This window comes from Portunus trituberculatus, chromosome 8, assembly GCF_017591435.1.
Source record: "Portunus trituberculatus isolate SZX2019 chromosome 8, ASM1759143v1, whole genome shotgun sequence".
Lineage (NCBI taxonomy): Eukaryota > Metazoa > Arthropoda > Malacostraca > Decapoda > Portunidae > Portunus > Portunus trituberculatus.
Genome location: NC_059262.1, coordinates 3,174,874 through 3,194,226, shown reverse-complemented (window position 1 = coordinate 3,194,226; position 19,353 = coordinate 3,174,874). Strand labels below are relative to the sequence as shown.

Below are 19,353 nucleotides of genomic sequence, written 5' to 3'. Positions count from 1 at the left end.
CACACACACACACACACACACACACACACACACACACACACACACACACACACACACATGGTTCTGTATGGTATTAAAAAGAGCTTTGCTGATATGTATTATTATTTGTTTCACTATAATCATATTCAATGGTGTATGAAATTAAAATGTATAACTATGCACCAGATCACTTATATTTTAATTCATTTTTCACTTAAAAATTAAAAGTATAACAAATAAGTAAAATAAAGGAATATCTATCACAGGAAGACATTATATCACAAAATCTACAATAATAATAATAATGATGATAATAATAATAACTAAATATTTCCACTATTTCTTGGCACCTGAGCCTTTTAATTAAGACTAATGTTAATCACACATACTTTATTACCTGTATCTTGCGGCCAAAGAGGAACAGACTTAATATTCTTCCGCATCAAAACACAGACCTAGACAATCCCCCAAAAAATAAGATAAACAATATATAAATGAAAAAAAAAAAAGCTTAATTACTCCAGAATAAAAAGAAAAACACTTGAAAAAAGCACATGGTCAAATAGAAAAACTTGTCACCCTTCCATTTCCTGACCTGAAGCACCTCGGCACACCTTCACCACTCCATGAAAGGAAACAAAACTAAATATTCTCCATTTCAAGACTGACTCTAAAAAAAAAAAAAAAAAAAAAAAAAAAAAAAAAAAGGATAAACAAATATTCTCCATTTCAAACACCAAAAATACAAAACTCCCTCCAAAAACCAGCTTACCAACACCACCAATGCCAAAACCAACCTTAACTAACACAAGAAACATTAAATTCCTCTTAATGCACCAAAAACCACACAAAACACACCATAAATCCATCTTAACACCCCCAAACCACCATTAGCTACACCCACACCTTGTCTACCCTCGCCCGGCCGTCAGCTTGAGGTGGAGGGCCTCAGAACGTGCTATTTCCTGTCCCAGCTGGTGCACTGTCTTAGCATATTGGCGGTTCAGGTCTTGTAGTCTTGCCAACTCCTCGCTAAGGTTGGTCTTCCTGGCTCTCTCCTCTGCCCTGCGCCTCTCCAGCTGTACACAGAGAGAGAGAGTGAATGAGAGGTATGAAGGAGAGGAGAAAGATGGTGTGAGGGGAGTGTGAGAGGAAAGGCAGAGTGATGGAAGGAGAGGAGTGTAGGAAGAAAGATGTTTAGTGTCTTGGGTTGAGAGAGAGAGAGAGAGAGAGAGAGAGAGAGAGAGAGAGAGAGAGAGAGAGAGAGAGAGAGAGAGAGAGAGAGAGAGAGAGAGTGTGAGTGAGGAAGAGAGGGTGTCTAGTGTTTCTCAAGGTGTGAAGGAAGTGAAGAAGGGAGAGAAGAAGAGAGCAAGAGTGAGAGGAAGGAAGGCTGCTTGTCACATCTCCAGCTGTTATAGAAGAGAGTGAGTGAAAGGAACACACACACACACACACACACACACACACACACACACACACACACACACACACACACACACACACACACCTTCATCTTGTTCTGCCTGATGCCCTCCACAATTGTCTCCAGCTGGTGCAGATACTCATCCATGCTGGAGGAGTTACCAAGGGCACTGTGGGGGGCAGGAGAGAGAGGCTGTGTTAATTACCAAGGTCGCTGTTGGACTGACTCACCTGGCTGGCTATCCCTTACTGCTATGGTTGGGCAGACAAAAAGGTAACATATATAAAAAAAAATAATAAATAATAAATAAATAAATAAATAAAGGAGATAGCTTAATGTAAGTGGGGAGGGGGGAGCAAAATAGAGGCTGTGTTATGCTGCAGAAAACTAGGGTTGGTACAATTAACCCCTTCAATACCAGGACATGTCTTCATATTAATTCTGTTTGCTACTTGGTGATTTTATACAGCTTTAGAAACTTATGTAGCGATTAAAATACTAAAAACTCTGGCCATTAAACTTCTGACCTCCATAGACCCTTCCTAATCCCAATAAAATCATCTAAACACACACAAAACTAATGATAAAAATGTGTTCCAGTATTGAGGGCATTAAGAAGAAACAGGATGATGGATAAAGAAATGGGATATTATGAAATTACTCCCTCTCCCATAGACCACAACTGGGTAACCACAACTAGAACACAAGGCTTGGCACAGTGAAGAAGGAACAGGATGATGGATACAGAGATGGGATACTATGAGATTCCTTCCCCTTCAATACACCACAACTGAGTAAACACAACTTGGTAAAACAGACTATTATTGACCACAGTGCATAGGAATATCAATCTTAACCCCTTCAGAACTAGGATGCATTTTCACCTTGAGTTTTGTGTACGATTAGACAATTTTATTAACATTAGGAAGGGTATATGAAGGTCAGAAGATTAAGGGCCACAGTCTTCACTATGTTAATCCCCCATATAAGTTTCAGAAGCTGTATTATAAAGTTACCAAACAGTAAGCAGGATCAATATGGAAACATGTCATGATACTGAAGAGATCAACATCCAGAAACAGTAACACAATATAAAAACTGACAAAATAACATCAAAAAAGATTCTGTGCTCCAAAGAAAAAGATAGAAAGAAAGACAGACTAACAGACAGATAGACAGAAATAGACAGACAGACAGACAGACAAACATACACACAGCCTGACATCTAAAAACAATGATAACTCAATATACAAACAAATAGAAAAAAAAAATCACCAAAAATATCTTGTAGTCTAAAGAAAAAACAGACATACAAACATATAGGCAAACAAGACACACAGACAGACAGACAGACAAACAAAGGCCAAACAGAAAGACAGACATAACAGACTTACATATATAAACACAGACAAACATAACAGACAGACAGACAGACAAAAAGAGACATAACAGACATACATACATAAACAGACAGACATAGAGACAGACAAACATAACAGACATACATATATAGACAGACAGACACAGACAAAGAGACATAAGATATACATACACAGACAGACAGACAAAGACAAACATAACATACATATACAGTGGGTTTGAAGAAAGATGAGATGACTGTCTGTTTTGCCATCCTTTTCTTTGCCTCAAATAGTTCTTTATACACTTTCATGTCATTTTCTATAGCATTAGTCACGCCATTACTTCGGTTTGGGTTGGGGTCATTCTCCTGGAGAAGATGTATGGCCTGGTTAATATGATTAAAAATCTCCTCGAAAATCTTGACGGAGAGGGTTCTTTCAGGCTCCTTGTCCTCCTCCATTTCCTCCAAAGTATTTTGTTTCTCCAACTCCATGAGGTCGTCGTTGGAGAGAGGCTCAGAATGACTGTCCAGCAGTTCTTGTACGTCATTCTCGTCCACCTCATTGAAGCCTGCCTTATGGGAGATATGAACGATGTCTTTCCTTACTGCTGTAACATCGACAGGGACTTCCTGTTTACGTTCCACGCACTCAGGCCACAAATTACGCCAACATCCATTCATTGCCGACTTGGACACCTCCTTCCATGACTCGTCGATGTTGTCGATCCCCTTTTTAATGTTATAATCCTTCCAAAATTGTTTCATGGTCGGCTTGTCAGGGGTGTCAATGCAGGCCAACAGCTGTTTCATGGTGCGCCGCTGGTAATAGGCCTTGAAAGTAGCGATGACTCCTTGGTCCATCGGCTGGATGAGGGCAGTTGTGTTTGGGGGCATAAACATGACCTCAATATTATCTGCCCAGTCATTCATGCTCTCTGGGTGGCTGGGGCGTTGTCACACAGCAAGAGAAATCTGTTAGCAATGTTGTTTTGGGCAGCATATTCTTTTAGGAATTTGGAGAGGTATCCTGTCACGTAACTTTGCATGATAACAGTCGTCATCCACCCTTTTGTTTGCCTTCCATACTACGGGCAAATATTCCTTAATATAGCCAGACAGAGCTCTTGGGTTTTGGGAATGGTAAATAAGGCATGGTTTAAGCTTAAGATCACCAGCGGCATTCCCCCCCACCAATAATGTTAACCTGTCTTTAGATGCCTTGAATCCTGGTGCCGACTTCTCCTCCTTTGCTATAAACGTTCTCGATGACATCTTCTTCCAATACAGGCCTGTCTCGTCAAAGTTTAGAACCTGCTTGGCTGAATAACCTCCTTCCTCGATGCGCTCTTTAAGCAAAGGCTTGAAGGCGTTTGCAGCGGTTGATCCGAACTCGCTGCCTCCCCACTAACCTTGAGGTTGTGTAGACTCCCACGATGTTTGAAACGTTCAAACCACCCCTTACTGGCCTTGAAGGACACTGTCTCGCCTATGTTGAATTCTGGTTTCAGGTCCTCCCACAGGCTCAGTGCCTTAGTAGTAACGAGTTGGGTAGAAAGAGGCATGCGGCGGTGTGTGTGGTCTTCAATCCATAGCCTCAGCAAACGTTCCAATTTTTCCATAATCGGTTCCCTGTTACGAGTTGTTGTGTGTTTGTGCAGGTTTGTGACTTGGTTGGCCTGCTGCTTCACTTGTACTTTTTCTGGAGAACTGTTGATACAGTTGATTGAGATAAACCAAGGGCACGAGCAATAGAGTTTACCCCTTCACCACCCTCATGACGAGTCACAATGTTCAACTTAATATCAAGGCCAATGCTCTTTCTCGATTTTTAGCCTTATCTCCCGGTGGAGAACAATCGTTGGGTCGCTTGGAAGCCATCACTAAGTTCACTTGATCACAAATAAGCACAAAAAGAAGTTTAGAGCGAGCGTGATAGAGTTGTTGTTGCACAATCAAAACAGCGGGAAAGACTGTGGTGTGTTTACTGCACGGGCCGCGGGTGGATGGAGGCGCTGCGATCGCGATTGCGATCGCGATTGCGATTGGTCAATCCGATCGTTAACCGAATTTTGGCGATCGTTAACCAAAAAATAGGGATTAATTTGGAGGGATCGTATGAGCGAAATATCGTTAAGTAGTCGATCGTTAACCGAGGGACACCTGTATTGACAGATAGACATACAGACAGACAAAAAGACAAACATAACACATACATACATAGACAGAGACAGACAGACAGACATAACAGACATACATAGAAAGACAGAGAGACATACAGACAGACAGACAAACATAACACATACATAGATAGACAGAGAGACATACAGACAAACAGACAGACACACAAGCAGAAAAACAAAAAGACAGACATAATTCATACATACAGACAGACAGAGAGACAGACACAACATACATACATACAGACAGACAGACATAACATACACACATACTTACACAGCCATGTTATCGAGGATGGAGTTGAGTAGAGACTGTTCCTTCTCCATGTATACCTTGGTGTCGGCCAGAGTGTTGTACATGTTGTAGAACTGCTGTGTCTCCCGGTGTGTGGCGGCCACTGTCACCATCACCACCACCACCACCATCACCACCATCACCACAGGAAGCAAGGGCAATAAGTTACATCACTAACATCACTTCCCTCCAAAAATAAATAAATAAATAAAAAAAAAAAATAAAGATGAATAGATGAATAAAAAAAAAGGAAAAAAGAAAGGGAAAGAATGGAGGAAGGGAAAAAAATAGCTTAAAAAAAATAATAATAAAAAAAAAAAACAATCAGCCAGTCACCACCACTGCTATCACCACCACCACCACCACCAGAATATATTACACCACTAACACCACTCAAAAAAATAAGGCAAATGAATAAAAATAAATAAGTAAATCAAACGAAGAAAGAGAAAGAAAGGAGGAAGAAAAAAAAGATAGAGAAATAAATAAAAGAGAAAGAAAAGGAGAAAAAAAGTCAGCTACTGTCACCACCACCACCACCACCACCACCACCTAATACTGTTCCCAAAGTAAAGAAAAAAATAAATAAAATAAAAATAAATAAAATAAATAATAATAATAATAATAATAATAATAATAATAATAATAATAAATAAATAAGTAAATGAATAAAGATAAATAGATGAATAAAACAGAGGAGAAAAAAAGAAAGGGAAAGAATGAAGAGAAAAAGAAAGATAAATAAAGAAATGAAAAAAGGACAAAAAAAAAAAAAAAAATCAATCACTATCACCACTATCACCATCACTATCACCACCACCACCACCACCACCACCAGGGAAACAAGGGCAATGAGTCACACCACAAATACCACTCCAAAAATAAAACAGATAAAGATAAATAGATTGAATAAAAGAGAGAAAGAAAAAAGAGAGGGAAAGAATGGAGGAAGAAAAAAAAAAAAAAAAAAAGAGATGAGTAAATAAAAAAGAAAAAAAGAAAAAGAGGAAAAAAGGTCAACCACTGTCACGCCGCCACTATCTCCATTACCACCACCACCACCACCACCACGGAAACAAGGGCAATGAGTCACACCACAACACCACTCCACTACACCGTACACCAAACTCTACGTCATAAACTCCAATGCAACAAATAAAATAAATCGATAACAAATAACTAAATAGGAGAAATAAAAAGAAAAGAAAAAAAATAGAAATAGAATAAATATATGAATAAAAAGGAAGGAAGTAAAAAAAAAAAATCAAATAAACTTATAATAAATAACTAAATAGAATAAAAAAATAATAATAAAGAAAGAATGAAAATACAAAGAAAGAAAAACCAAATAACACACAAAAATAAAACAAAATAAACAAGATGAATAAAAACTAGAACTACAGGAGAATATGTATGTCTGTTCCAGAGAGAGACTACACAGACACCCTTCAACCCCCCCCCCCACACACACACAGGCACCCTCTTTAAAATAAAAAAATAAAAACTTACATAAAAAATAGATCAAATAAATAAATAAATGAGAGAAATAAACACTGCAGCTACAGGAGAATATGTATGTTTGTTATAGAGAGAGACCACACAGAACCCACCCCACACACACACACACACACACATGGGCACCCTCTTACATTTAGAGAAAAAAGAAGACACCCTCTTATATCAAAAAGTACATGAAATAAATATATATAATAGTAATAGGTAAATAAATAAATAGCAATAGATAGATAAAAGAAAAGAACAATAATAAACAAATAAGGAAAGAAATAAAAACACATCAATATAGAAGGGAGGTGAAATAATGATAGATAAAAGAATAAAGAAAGGAAAGAAAAATAATAACAACAGCCCATAATTTCCAGAGTGTATAGAATAAATAAATTAATTAAAAAAGAGATAAGATACGATAATTTTGAGTACAACATGAGATTTATTTGGTTTTGGCAGTGAGCTCATACCTTGCTAAAATTCTCTACAGGGTCTACAATAAAAACAAATAAATAAATAGAAGATAAGATAAGATAACTTTAAGACAGAGTACATGGGATTCTTTTGGCAGTGAGCTCATACTGTGCTAAAATTCTCTACAAGGCTTAGAATAAAAACAAATAAATAAATAGAAGATAAGATAAGATAAGATAACTTTGAGACAGAGTACAACATAAAGAAATGGAACCCTGCGTGCTGTGGGGTCCGAGGGGTCTCCAAGCGCACGGGTTCGAATCCTGTCCACGGTCCGAGTGTAGGTTGGGCTTCCTCACTCGGGGCAACGGTTTCCTAGCGGGTGGGCTTTGAGATAGGAGGTACCTCAAAAAGTATCCCCTTTAGCTCAGAAATTCCCGTGAAAAGCCCACATGGGATAAAAAAATAAATAAATAAATAAAATAATAAATAAATAAATAAAAACTATGGAATTCTTTTGGTTTGGCAGTGAGCTCATACTGTGCTAGAATACTCCACAGGGTCTAGAATACAAACACACCTTGGTTGGAGAGCTCAATGAACCTGCGCTGGTACTGTGACAGCTCAGCGCGGCCCGGCCTGTCATCCAGCAGGCGCCTCATTGCCTCCACTCTCCTCGTCCGCCCGGCCAGCTGACGCCTCGCCCGGCCCCAGCGCTCCTTCTCCGCGGCCAGCCTCCTCTCACCTTCCTCCTGCCCCTCACCAGTCTCTGTGATTCGTGTCTGCAGGGTGCTGTGGAGGCAAGGCTGTGTTTGCTGTATGGCTGTGTGTTGTTTGTATTTTCTGATTTGATGGTGCTGTGGAGGTAAGGCTGTGTTTGTCTAATGTTTGTATTTTCTGATTTGAGGGTGCTGTGAGGGCTGTGTTTGTCTGCTGTGTCTGTTATGTGTATTTTCTGATTTGAGAGTGCTGTGTGGGCAAGGCTGTGTTTGTCTGTTGTGTGTATTTTCTCTGATTTGAGGGTGCTATGGGGGCCAAGGCTGTGTTTGTCTGGAGTTTGTATTTTCTGATTTGAGTGCTGTGGGGGCAAGGCTGTGTTTGTCTGGAGTTTGCATTTTCTGATTTGAGGATGCTGTGGTGGCAAGGATGTGTTTGTCTGCTGTGTGACTGTGTGATGTTTGTATTTTCTCTCATTTAAGGTTTAAAGTTTAAGTTTTTCTTCTTTTTTAAGCTCAAATTATTCTTTTTTATGTTGAAATAACGTTTTTCATTTTTCCGATTTGTAGTTACAATTTTCTTTCCTATTTTCTTTGGTTTGGACTTTTTTGCTTTTCCAGCTTCAAAATTAAGTTTAAGAATAACATCTCTAACACCACCACCACCACAACTCACCTGATCTCCGCCTTCATCCTCTCAGCTTCCTTTCTGCAGGCATCCTTGAATTCTGTTTCCTTCTTGCGGGCCGCCTCATTCAGCTCAACTAGGCGGGACAGCTCCTCCAGGGCACTGTGAGGGTGAGAGGAGGAGGAGGAGGAGGAGGAGGAGGAGGAGGAGGAGGAGGAGGAGGAGGAGGAGGAGGAGGAGGAGGAGGAGGAGGAGGATAATCATAATAATCTATCTTTATACTAGGCCAGCCCAAACAAGGCACCACACACACACACACACACACACACACACACACACACACACACACACACACACACACACACACTAGTGGTGGGCAGGATTCGGTATCTTGAGAACTCACGATTCCAAGTCCAGAGGCTAGTGGATTCGTGGGGATTGGTTCCGGATTCGAGTCTCGCTCTGCTCCGGGACTCGGGTGTAAAGCACGAGGCAAATCCAAAACACTGGACTCGCCAGCGTGTTGCTAGAGGAATCCCAGCGCGAGGTGAGTCTGAGACTCATGGTGGAAAGCGTGAAGCGAATCCAAGACACTGGACTTGCCAGCGTGTTGCTAGATGAATCTCAGCACCAGGCGAGTCTGGGAATTGAGTTTTGCTCTCATCTTGAACTCGGGTAGAGAGTGTGTGGTGACTACCAGGCGCTGGATTCACCAGGCACTGTCTTTAACGAGTCCCAGTGAGTGTGGGCGCCGTGTGGATGGTAGAGTTTTATGGATTACCAAATCATGAAGATACTGAATATCACTTTACTCTTTAGTTCCTCACACACAGGATTCTTTTAATAATATACGCTTGTTTTTTCTTATACTTATTGTTCAACATAACTTTATTTACATGTCAATGATATACATAATTTTCTTTAATGCATTTAATATATTTATTCACAATCAAAATTAAGTGAAAGCTTATGGAAATAACAATTAAAAAATGTTATAAGGGATAAGTTTATTTCTTGAATACAGTAATTAAGTATTACATAATATTGAATGCCACGGCAAGCAGAGAAAACAAATGTTCATACTCAATGTATTCTTGAAATAATAAATTTCATATCATCATTATATTATCATTGAATAAATTCATTTTATAAAAAGTAAAAAAATGAAGGAGAATGTTTAATATATATATATATATATATATATATATATATATATATATATATATATATATATATATATATATATATATAATCAGCGTTTCATACAGCAGTATTTCTTGGATATTAAACAAATACATTCATATTGAATGTATATATGAGACAAACTAGTCAAGATATATTGATATATTTAACATTGATATACGAGATAGCTTCCTTTTCACAGATTTAATATCAGAAAAAAGAAAATCCTTAAACCTTAAATAAAGTAGGTAGTTAATGAATAAATATTTCCATATCACATTCAATATCACAGAAGAGAATATCCTTATACTTTACAAAGTAATGATTAATAAGTAAATAAATAAATGTTTCCTCATCACAGACTGAATATCACAGACAGTAAGTTTCCATTGGATACAAAATATACACATTTGTCATTTTGTGGTACAACATTTCACAAGTTTTTATTCAGGAAGAAAATCATGTTTATATTTTCTTCCTTAAGACTGCTTCGTCTATGGGAGATTAATTCACCTGTCATAGGAAAAAGTCGTTCTGAAGGAACAAAAGATGCAGGTGTGCACAGATATTTCTTTGCTAGCTCTTTTAACTTGGGGAAGAGGGTAGCGTGTTCTTTCCACCAGCCTAGAGGATCTCCATCTCTAGGTATGTGAGGTTCTTCGAGGTATCTTCTCATTTCAATGTGTGGGCCTGTCGATGGCTGTGAAGATACCTGGACCATTTTTTTTCAATTTTAGCATCGAACCTGCTCCAGAGTGATTTCTTTTTCTGATGAGTCATGATTGTTGGGGATGGCTTTGCTGTGGCGTGTGATGTGCTTGCGGCACTTTGATTCTCATCTGAACGCATGAGGTTGACTAAGCGTTCCTCTATCAGTTTGACATCGCAGCTTTCTGAGAATGGCACCTTTTTAAATTGTGGATCTAAAAAGGTAGCTGCTGCACGAAAGAAATCTCCTTCTACAGCATTGAATCTTCTCTCCATCTGCCATTGGAGTTGCCTCCCAAGACAACACTGAGTGTAAGTTACCTGGGGTTCTATAGCATCAGCTGAATTCATGAATTCTTGGATTCCCTTCACCACTAGTATTACTTTAGAGAGGGAGGTAATTTATTCTGATGACATTTCTTTTGTTGCCTCCTCAAATGACGCCAGAAGGTTGATTGTACTATGAAGGAATGCAAGCTCCTCGTCTTTGAGGCACATGTTGTTCTTCCCCAGCAAGCACAGAGTAGTGGTGACAAGTTCGTGTTCCTCATTATATCTTTTCATCATATAGTATGCAGAATTCCATTTGGTTTCTACATCTTGAATCAGCCTTTTAGGAGGTTGAATGTGTTGGCCCTGCAGTTGGATAAGCTTATCAGAGGCCTTCACACTGTGGGGGAAGAAATTTACAATGGCCTTGATTTTTTTTCTAAGTTTCTGGACATCCTCGGTGTTTTTAACTGAATCCTGGCCAACAAGATTTAGGGTATGAGCAAAGCATGGGATTTGTTGCAGGCTCATCATTTTTATTGCTGCAGTCATATTAGCAGCATTACCAGTCACAATGGAACATAATTGATTTAATCTGTTCCATTTGTTGCAAATGAGACTTAGCTCCTCTGCAATATTTTCAGATGTGGGGAGTGAACCATACATACAGTATCTAACACAGCAGACTTTAGATTCCACTGTGAAGAAATGTAGTGAGCTGTCACTGTCAGGAATCCTTTTGTCTGCCGAGATGTCCATATGTCAGTAGTAAGTGAGATGTATTTTGTCATCTCTAGTTCCCTTCGAACTCTTTCTACTTTTCTGTTGTAAGTAGAAGGCAAAAGAGTTCTACCTATCTCTCTGCAGGTGAGCAATTCATATTTAGGGTTAAGTCCATGAACTAGATTCCTGAACCCTTTGTTTTCCACAACAGATAGTGGTTGCAGGTCTTCTCCACTATTCTTCTGCTGACTACCAGCTCGTCAAGTTCCTTCTTTTTGCCTGAGTCATTTCTATAAGAGTGAGCCCTTGTCATTGTCTCCATTAAAGTGGGCTGAGCTGAAGTAGACGGCCTGGCAAGCTTTTCAGGCACGTCACATTCACTGTCCTCCTTTAACTCAGCATATTCTATAGGATGCCTCGTGTGGAGATGTTTCAACATGCTTGAAGTACCACCACAAAACTTTAGTGCATCTTTGCACACCAAGCATGTGACAGTGACAGCGTCGGAAGATGACTGTTCCATATAGCTCCACACGGGAGCAATTCTATTTCTCTTGGATGCCATAGTTGACAAACACAAAGCTGATTTTGTCTCGTTGTTTCCTTGAAAAAATTACGTTTCCGCGCAAGTTTGGTGATTGGGTACGTGAGTTGTATACCTTTAAGTCTGTGCGCTTGAAAACAAATCAGACTATGAAATTTAGATATATGATAATTTGATAAAGGAGGTGTTGTGGTGCAAGCAAATAATGAGTAAGTTCATATACATCAAGAAATTACGAGTAAATTTATTTGTGGATGCAAATGTCACAGGTCCCTTCTCTGGAACGGTTTAATCTCATATGAGCTGCGTGCCAGATGGGCACCCAATATATACTTGTGACGTCACCAGACATCTACCAATGAACGTGCAATAAGAAAAAAGGAGATTATGGCAACACTAAAGCAGTGCTGCTATTGGTCAGCTTGAGCGAAATTTCTCTTTGACTTCCATGCAATTTCTTTAATATTCGTGCAGGAATGTGATTCATACAATTTCAGTACGTTCTACTTCATTTTAGCAGTACGTACTTTATCAATGTATTTTGTTTCATAATTACTTCTTAAACATAATAAGTTTCAGAATATGTTGACAAAGTACTGCTAAAATGAAGTAGAATGTACTGAAATTGTATGAATCACAGCTGACATATTGAGGCGCCGTTCAAATAAAATCACTGGGACTTGTTACAACTCGGTTCCCAGACTTTGGACTCGGTTCCTGGTCAGACTCAATTCCGGACTCGGTTCCTGCCCAGCCCTAACACCCACACACACACTCTTTCTCTCTCTCTCGCCCCTTCTTGTGGACTAACCTACACTCCGGGAGGTTTGACATACCACAGCTGGCCACTCACACCCACAGCACACACTGGTTCACCCCTGCCCCTTCACAATGACACACTTCCCTACCCTGCACCTCCTACAACCCTGACACCACAGCAAATACAGGCTACCTTCTACTTATACCTTTTAATTTCAGCCCACAGCCTCCCTGCCTATCCTACAGATCCTAATATCCTACAACATCCTAAAGTATCCTACTTCATCCTTACCTCCTGCTTGCATTGTCCTTCACCCCAAGACTTCTCATCTCCTCCTCCACCTTCTGCCTCTCCTTCTTAATGTCCTGCAGCCTGCCTGTCGCCTCCTTCACACGCTCCCTTGCCTTGGCCTGCTCCGCCTCCACCTCCGTCAACCGGCCCTGCAGTGCCATGCGTTGCTGCTCCAGGGAAGCCAGTGCCCGGAGCTGGGAGGTGGCACTGTCTCCAAGCACCTCATCCTGGTGGGGGAGTAGCACTGTTTGTTTGTCTTGTGTGTGGATGTGTGGGGTTCTATGGTTGTTGTTACTATTACTACTATTACTACTGCTACTACTATTATTACCACTACAGTAATACCTTGAGATACGAACGCCCCAACATACAATTTTTTTTATATACAACGAAAAATTTCATATAATTTATTCCTTGAAATACAAAGATATCTTTAAGATACGAATAGCCAAATGTAGGTGGCGCAGTGATCGCTCGGCTACCCGCGTCCACCCGAACATTCAGCCCGCTTTGTGCATGTATGTGTCTGTGCTCCTCGGCAGTGTGTATTTTTTCTTAAGTTTGTGAACTCAAGATAATGGGTCCCAAAAGTAAAAGTTTGGCGAGAAACACACAAAATAGCCTGTATTCACATACCGATTACACTTAGAAATTCAATAAATGAGTGAGTACAAATGATGTTCTGCCCACAAGCAACTCTTCCTCTTTGCAGTGCAAAAAAAAACCAGAAGTCTCTGGATGTCATGGTTACCAAAATATCACACGTTGAATGAGGTAGTATCATCGGTTTACGTGGCTTTGCATCTGATTGGGTTCAGCTGCCTTGGCTAGAGCGGTAGAAAATGGGCCCCTTGTATCCTCTCTCTCTCTTTTTCTCTCTCCTGTCACCTGTTCGTGTTTATGTTTTACTACTACTACTACTACTATTTCCTCCTCATAATATCTACTACTAACACTCTTTATATTTCACTTACCACAATAGTCTGCTGGAGGTCTGAGTAGTGCTGTGATGTGGCTGCAATCTCCTGAGCTCTGGAACTCACAATGCTACCCACTTGCTGAGCGCTGAGCCGGCCCTGACAAACACACACACAAACACAAACACACACACACACACACACAGGGAAGAGATGAGAATATTAAGAAGTGTTCAGTCTATTTATGTAAGGCAATGTATTCACTTCTGCTCCATACCACCACTACTTTCCAAAGGCTCTAGTTGAAGTTATATAGTGTTTTAAGGGTGTTTTCATGGTTCTAGTAGCAGATAAATGAGACTTTTGCATTAATAAGGAGAAACACCCTTAAGAACCTGGCTAATTGTCTCTGTGGCCTTGGGAAAAGCTATAATGAGAGAGCAATGTGGCTTTTTAATATTAGAGAAGAATATAAGCTAAGACAACGAAAGTAGCAAAAGACAAATAGCATATACAATAACCACAAAGCAAACTACAATAAAGAGAGAGAGAAAAAAAAATAAAAGAAACATTAGATCTACATATGGCATCCTATCTCTTGTATATACTCAAATCACATCAGTATTTCCATCAACCATCTGAACACACAAATCTATCTGGTCATCTTTAAACCTTACCATAGCAAAACAGAGACAGTGCAATGACAGGTGAGGTTTGAAATAACGTAAAGGAAGTTTGTAAGGGATGTTTATCAGTGTGAGGGGCAGTCTGAGAGAGAGAGAGAGAGAGAGAGAGAGAGAGAGAGAGAGAGAGAGAGAGAGAGAGAGAGAGAGAGAGAGAGAGAGAGAGAGAGAGAGAGAGAGAGAGAGAGAGAGAGAGAGAGAGAGAGAGAGAGAGAGAGAGAGAGAGAGAGAGAGAGAGAGAGAGAGAGAGAGAGAGAGAGAGAGAGAGAGAGAGTATCAGTGTGAGAGAGAATATGGTTGTATCAGATATAGTGGAAGTTTGTAAAGGAGGTAAGAGAGAGACCGAGAGGGAGAGTGCATGAAGTTTTATCAGTGTGAGTGAGAGCGAGTGTTACTTGAGAGAGAGAGAGAGAGAGAGAGAGAGAGAGAGAGAGAGAGAGAGAGAGAGAGAGAGAGAGAGAGAGAGAGAGAGAGAGAGAGAGAGAGAGAGAGAGAGAGAGAGAGAGAGAGAGAGAGAGAGAGAGAGAGAGAGAGAGAGAGAGAGAATGTTCAATGCTTACCTCTGATATCTCAGCTATATGTAGTGTCTTCATCAGCTGTTTCTCCACCTCCTCCATCTGCCAACACACACACACACACACACACACACACACACACACACACACACACACACACACACACACACACACAGTTGTTAGAAATACACACTAATACAAGCATATATAAGTCAACCACTGCTTAGTCACACATCTATGGCACTTCAAGACCAGGGTACAGTTTGTGGAGTGAGTAATGAAGTGCCTTATGAGAACAATAACAAGCGGTGCATTTAGTGTTCAGTGTGCGGCTCAAGACTGAATTAGAGTTGATGTTAATGACTCATGGAAGAGATTAAGGATACACAAATGGGGAAAAAATAGTGGTAAGTAAATTTGAGAATGATAGAAAAAAAAAAAAAAAAGGAAAGGATATGAATGATTTGATATGGTTGTAAAAAGACCAAAAATAATCAGGAAAATAATGAAATATAAAAAAAAAAAAAACTGAAAAATTAAATAAAAAAAATAAATAAATGAATAAAATGACAGAATGAAAAAATAAAAGAAAAAAACAAGAGTAATAATAATAATAGTAATAATAATAATAATAATAATAATAATAATAATAATAATAACTGAAAAAATGTCAATCAATAATGCAAACAACAACAAAAACAACAAAATCTATAGGAAGAGAAGAAAAGAAATAACATCAATAAAATAATAGAAAAATGAAAAAATAAATAAATAAAAAATAAACAAATAAATAAATAAAATAGAAAAAAATAATATCAATCAGTAACTATTATGCAAACAACAACAATAACAACAACAACAACAACAACAACACATCTAGAGCACACACAAAAAAAACAACACTAACAATAAATAAGCCAGACAAAGGTGAGTATGGCAACACTAACCTAACCTAACCACACAGCCTGACCTAACCTAACCAACGCAAACCACTGGCCCGCCAACACACCTCATTGCCACTGCCGCCATCTGCCTCATCACTTCCTTCACCCTGCTGAGGAGAAAATCATTACGTTAGGTGGGCTTCAGAGGAGAGACAGTCACACACACACACACACACACACACACACACACACACACACACACACACATAGCTTTAAAGAAAAATTGGATAAGTGTAGATATGGAGACGGGGCCACATGAGCGTAGAGCCCAGGCCCTGTAAAACTACAACTAGGTAAATACACACACATACACACACTCAAAATAGCCCTTTATAAATCAATCGTCATTATCATCATTAATATTATCACATGTACCATCAAAATAAATAAGGCGATCATCATCATTATCATCACACACACTATCAATACATATAAAGCAATCATCATCATCATCCTCATCATCATTACACCCACCTTGACACGCAAGGAGGGGGTGCGGTGTGAGGACAGGCCATACTCCAGCACGGTGGTGTGAACGCGGGCTGCCGGTGTGTCTGGTGGTGCTGTGCCAGGCCTGCGTCTCAGCCTCCTCTTGGGGCCATAGTTAGACTGCCATGGAAGGATGGGAGGGGGCAGTATGAAGGTGAGTACAGTGTTTGGGTGAGCGCTTGTTTGTCTCTATTTTTGTTATTTCCTCTCTCTCTCTCTCTCTCTCTGTTAAAACTCACTAAACAGTAAGCAGAATGAATATGGAAATGCGTCATGGTACTGAAGAGGTTAGGTTTATTTTGGTCATTTCAAATTAGCCTCTCTCTCTCTCTCTCTCTCTCTCTCTCTCTCAATCTCCCCTCCCCAGTAACACCCCAGCACCTGCACGGAGGCCAGAGTGGTGCTGACATGCCCCAGGACCTCTCGCCGCTGCTGCTGCTGCGGGTTGGTGTGGTGTCGCATAAACTCGTGCACTGCAAACTGCCTTGTCTCATCACCAAACTCCTCCCTCGTCTCCAGCGCCTTCTTCACCAGCCACTGTGGGGAAAGGTTGTGGTGGTGGTGTTAAGAATTGTTATTAGTGAAGGAAAGTGGAAAAGTAGGAGGAGGTTAACAATGATGGTAGTAGTAGTAGAAGGAGAAGGAGAAGGAGAAGGAGGAGAAGGAGAAGGAGAAGGAGAAGGAGAAGGAGAAAGAGAAGGAGAAGAAGGAGGAAGAAAAAAATAACACACACACACACACAAAAGGAACATGAAGAAGAAGAAGAAAAAAAAAAAAGGAGAGAGAAGAAGAGGAAAATATTAGACAACAAAAACAACAAAAACACACCTGGATGACTGGAAAGATATGAATGGCGTCAAGACCCTGGATTTGGTGGGGTTCCAGGCGGGGAGGGCAGCCCATCGACCTTACCACACTGACTATCCTCTCTGTCAGTGCTCTGGAGGGAGGAGGAGGAGGAGGAGGAGGAGGAGGAGGAGGAGGAGGAGGAGGAGGAGGAGGAGGAGGAGGAGGAGGAGGAGGAGGAGGAGGAGGTGGAGGAAGAGGAGGAGGTGGAGGAAGAGGAGGAGGTAAAGGAGGAATTATTATTGGTAGGGTTAAAATAATGTCTTGTATATAATTTCAAGAAAGAGGAAGAGGAAGAGGAAGATGAGGTTCAGGAGGAGGAGGAAGGCTAGAACATTCATGAAAGAAGAAAAGAAGGAAGAGAAGAAATGTTGAGGGGAGATAAATAGGATAGACAATTCAAAAATGAATGATGATGAAGAGGAGGAAGAGAGAAAAAAGAAGAAGGAACACAATAAGAAGGGAAAACCATTGCAATTTCACAAAAGAAAAGAAGAATAACAATAACAACAGTAATAAGAGCATAAAAATGAGAGAGAGAGAGAGAGAGAGAGAGAGAGAGAGAGAGAGAGAGAGAGAGAGAGAGAGAGAGAGAGAGAGAGAGAGAGAGAGAGAGAAAAAGGGGGCAAAAATAAGATAAAACGTAAAAAAACACAAGTTATTTACATTTTTTGGCCAATGGTGAGGTTTTCATGGAAGAGAAGGTCAACATCCACGTCAAAATTACACGTCTCGATGCACCAGGTCATGCCGCCCACAATCTGAAGGTCACATATGGCAGTCACATAACGGCAGGGCAGGTCACAGTAGGGCAAAGCAAGGTAGGGTAGGACAGGGTAGAGGTCACAGTAAAGGGCAGGTTAGGTTAGGTTAGGGTCATGAGTTTTGGGTGAAGGAAGATAAGATGACAAATAAATTAAGGTAAGGTTAGGTTAGGTTAGGGTGAAGCATGGCAAGATGACAAGTAAGATAAGGTAAGGTTAGGGTGAAGGAAGGTAAGGTTAGGTAAGGTTATGGTGGTGAATCTTGGGTGGAGGAAGGTAAGATGACAAATATTTACATCACAGCAGTTAGGTTAGGATGACTTTAGGGAGTGTTCAAGGTGAAAATAGGATGATTTTAGAAGTTTACGGTGAAAATTGTGAAGATAGGATGATGAAAGGCTAATTTCAAGAGTGTTTGTGGTAAAAATAGTGAAGGTAAGGTGATGATAGGATGGAAAGAAGGTGAAGATAGGATGAGAATAGGGTAAGTTCAGGAATGCTTAAGTAACAATAGAATGAAGATAGGATGAATTCAGACAATGACGAGTGTTTATGGTGAAATTAGTAATGACAAGTTGATAGGAGTTGTGGTGATTAGTACCCACCTTGTCGAAGGGAGACAGACCCTTGATACGCGCCCTGAAGTAACCGGCAGCCAACAACAGCTCAACGATCTCCGACAGCTTAACACTCTGGTCCTCGTCCTCTCTTATGTCCACCTGTGTGAGTGCCATAATGGATCACACACACACACACACACACGTAAAAGTAAGAAACACACCAATGGATTAATGGACACAGGTAAATAAAATCAGTAAATATAAAAAGACGAACATTCTCTCTCTCTCTCTCTTTCTCTCACCTGCCCCTCCCTGGCCGTGGTGGGGCTTGGCTTGGTCTCCGTTGATATCATGATGGCTTCAGTCTATCACGCAGTTATTTTGAGGCTAGTTATCACAATCTATGCGCCCTGAGTTGAGAAAAAACAAAAATTATGCAGTCCAGCGCTCCTCTACCGCCCCGCCCCCTTCTTCCTCTCGGTGGTGGCCACCTCGGCACGTTCGGTTCCATAACATCATTTCGGATCTAAATACCACGTTAATTTTCTTTATTTTCATATATTATGCCCTTGCTGTCTTATACATTTGATGAGTTGATCGTTTTCGAAAACTGGCCCCTCTCATGTTACGTGTATGAAAATGAATAAATTTATAAA

The 19,353-nt window shown here is 40.2% G+C and overlaps 1 protein-coding gene across 2 annotated transcripts; it reads right to left on the bottom strand.

The window, feature by feature from the left end:
- Nucleotides 1-84: 84 nt before the first annotated feature.
- On the bottom strand, nt 85-19,200 carry LOC123501076 (coiled-coil domain-containing protein 93-like). Of its 2 annotated transcripts, none has more exons than XM_045249658.1 (15): nt 19,000-19,200; nt 18,743-18,856; nt 18,040-18,134; nt 17,356-17,467; nt 16,909-17,064; nt 16,513-16,647; nt 16,104-16,145; nt 15,140-15,196; nt 13,954-14,055; nt 12,980-13,206; nt 8,550-8,663; nt 7,738-7,949; nt 5,220-5,340; nt 1,487-1,571; nt 85-1,058 (listed from the first exon to the last, which is right to left on the bottom strand). In XM_045249658.1, exons 1-15 carry the CDS (start codon nt 19,048-19,050, stop codon nt 891-893), a joined length of 1,791 nt encoding a protein of 596 aa, XP_045105593.1. In that variant the 5' UTR covers nt 19,051-19,200; the 3' UTR covers nt 85-890. The 2 variants fall into 2 exon arrangements, with proteins under 2 accessions (XP_045105593.1, XP_045105592.1); XM_045249657.1 differs by having other exon boundaries at nt 16,104-16,148; nt 19,000-19,199.
- Between the last annotated feature and the right edge of the window lie 153 nt (nt 19,201-19,353).

What these genes read in the sequence shown, in the direction of transcription:
- LOC123501076 (XM_045249657.1), bottom strand. Translation starts at nt 19,050, where the DNA reads ATGATATCAACGGAGACCAAGCCAAGCCCCACCACGGCCAGGGAGGGG. An exon ending in AGGATGAAGGCGGAGATCAG is followed by an intron (nt 7,950 to 8,549) that starts GTGAGTTGTGGT and finishes TTGCCTCCACAG; the next exon opens with CACCCTGCAGACACGAATCA. An exon ending in CATTGAGCTCTCCAACCAAG is followed by an intron (nt 5,341 to 7,737) that starts GTGTGTTTGTAT and finishes TGATGGTGACAG; the next exon opens with TGGCCGCCACACACCGGGAG.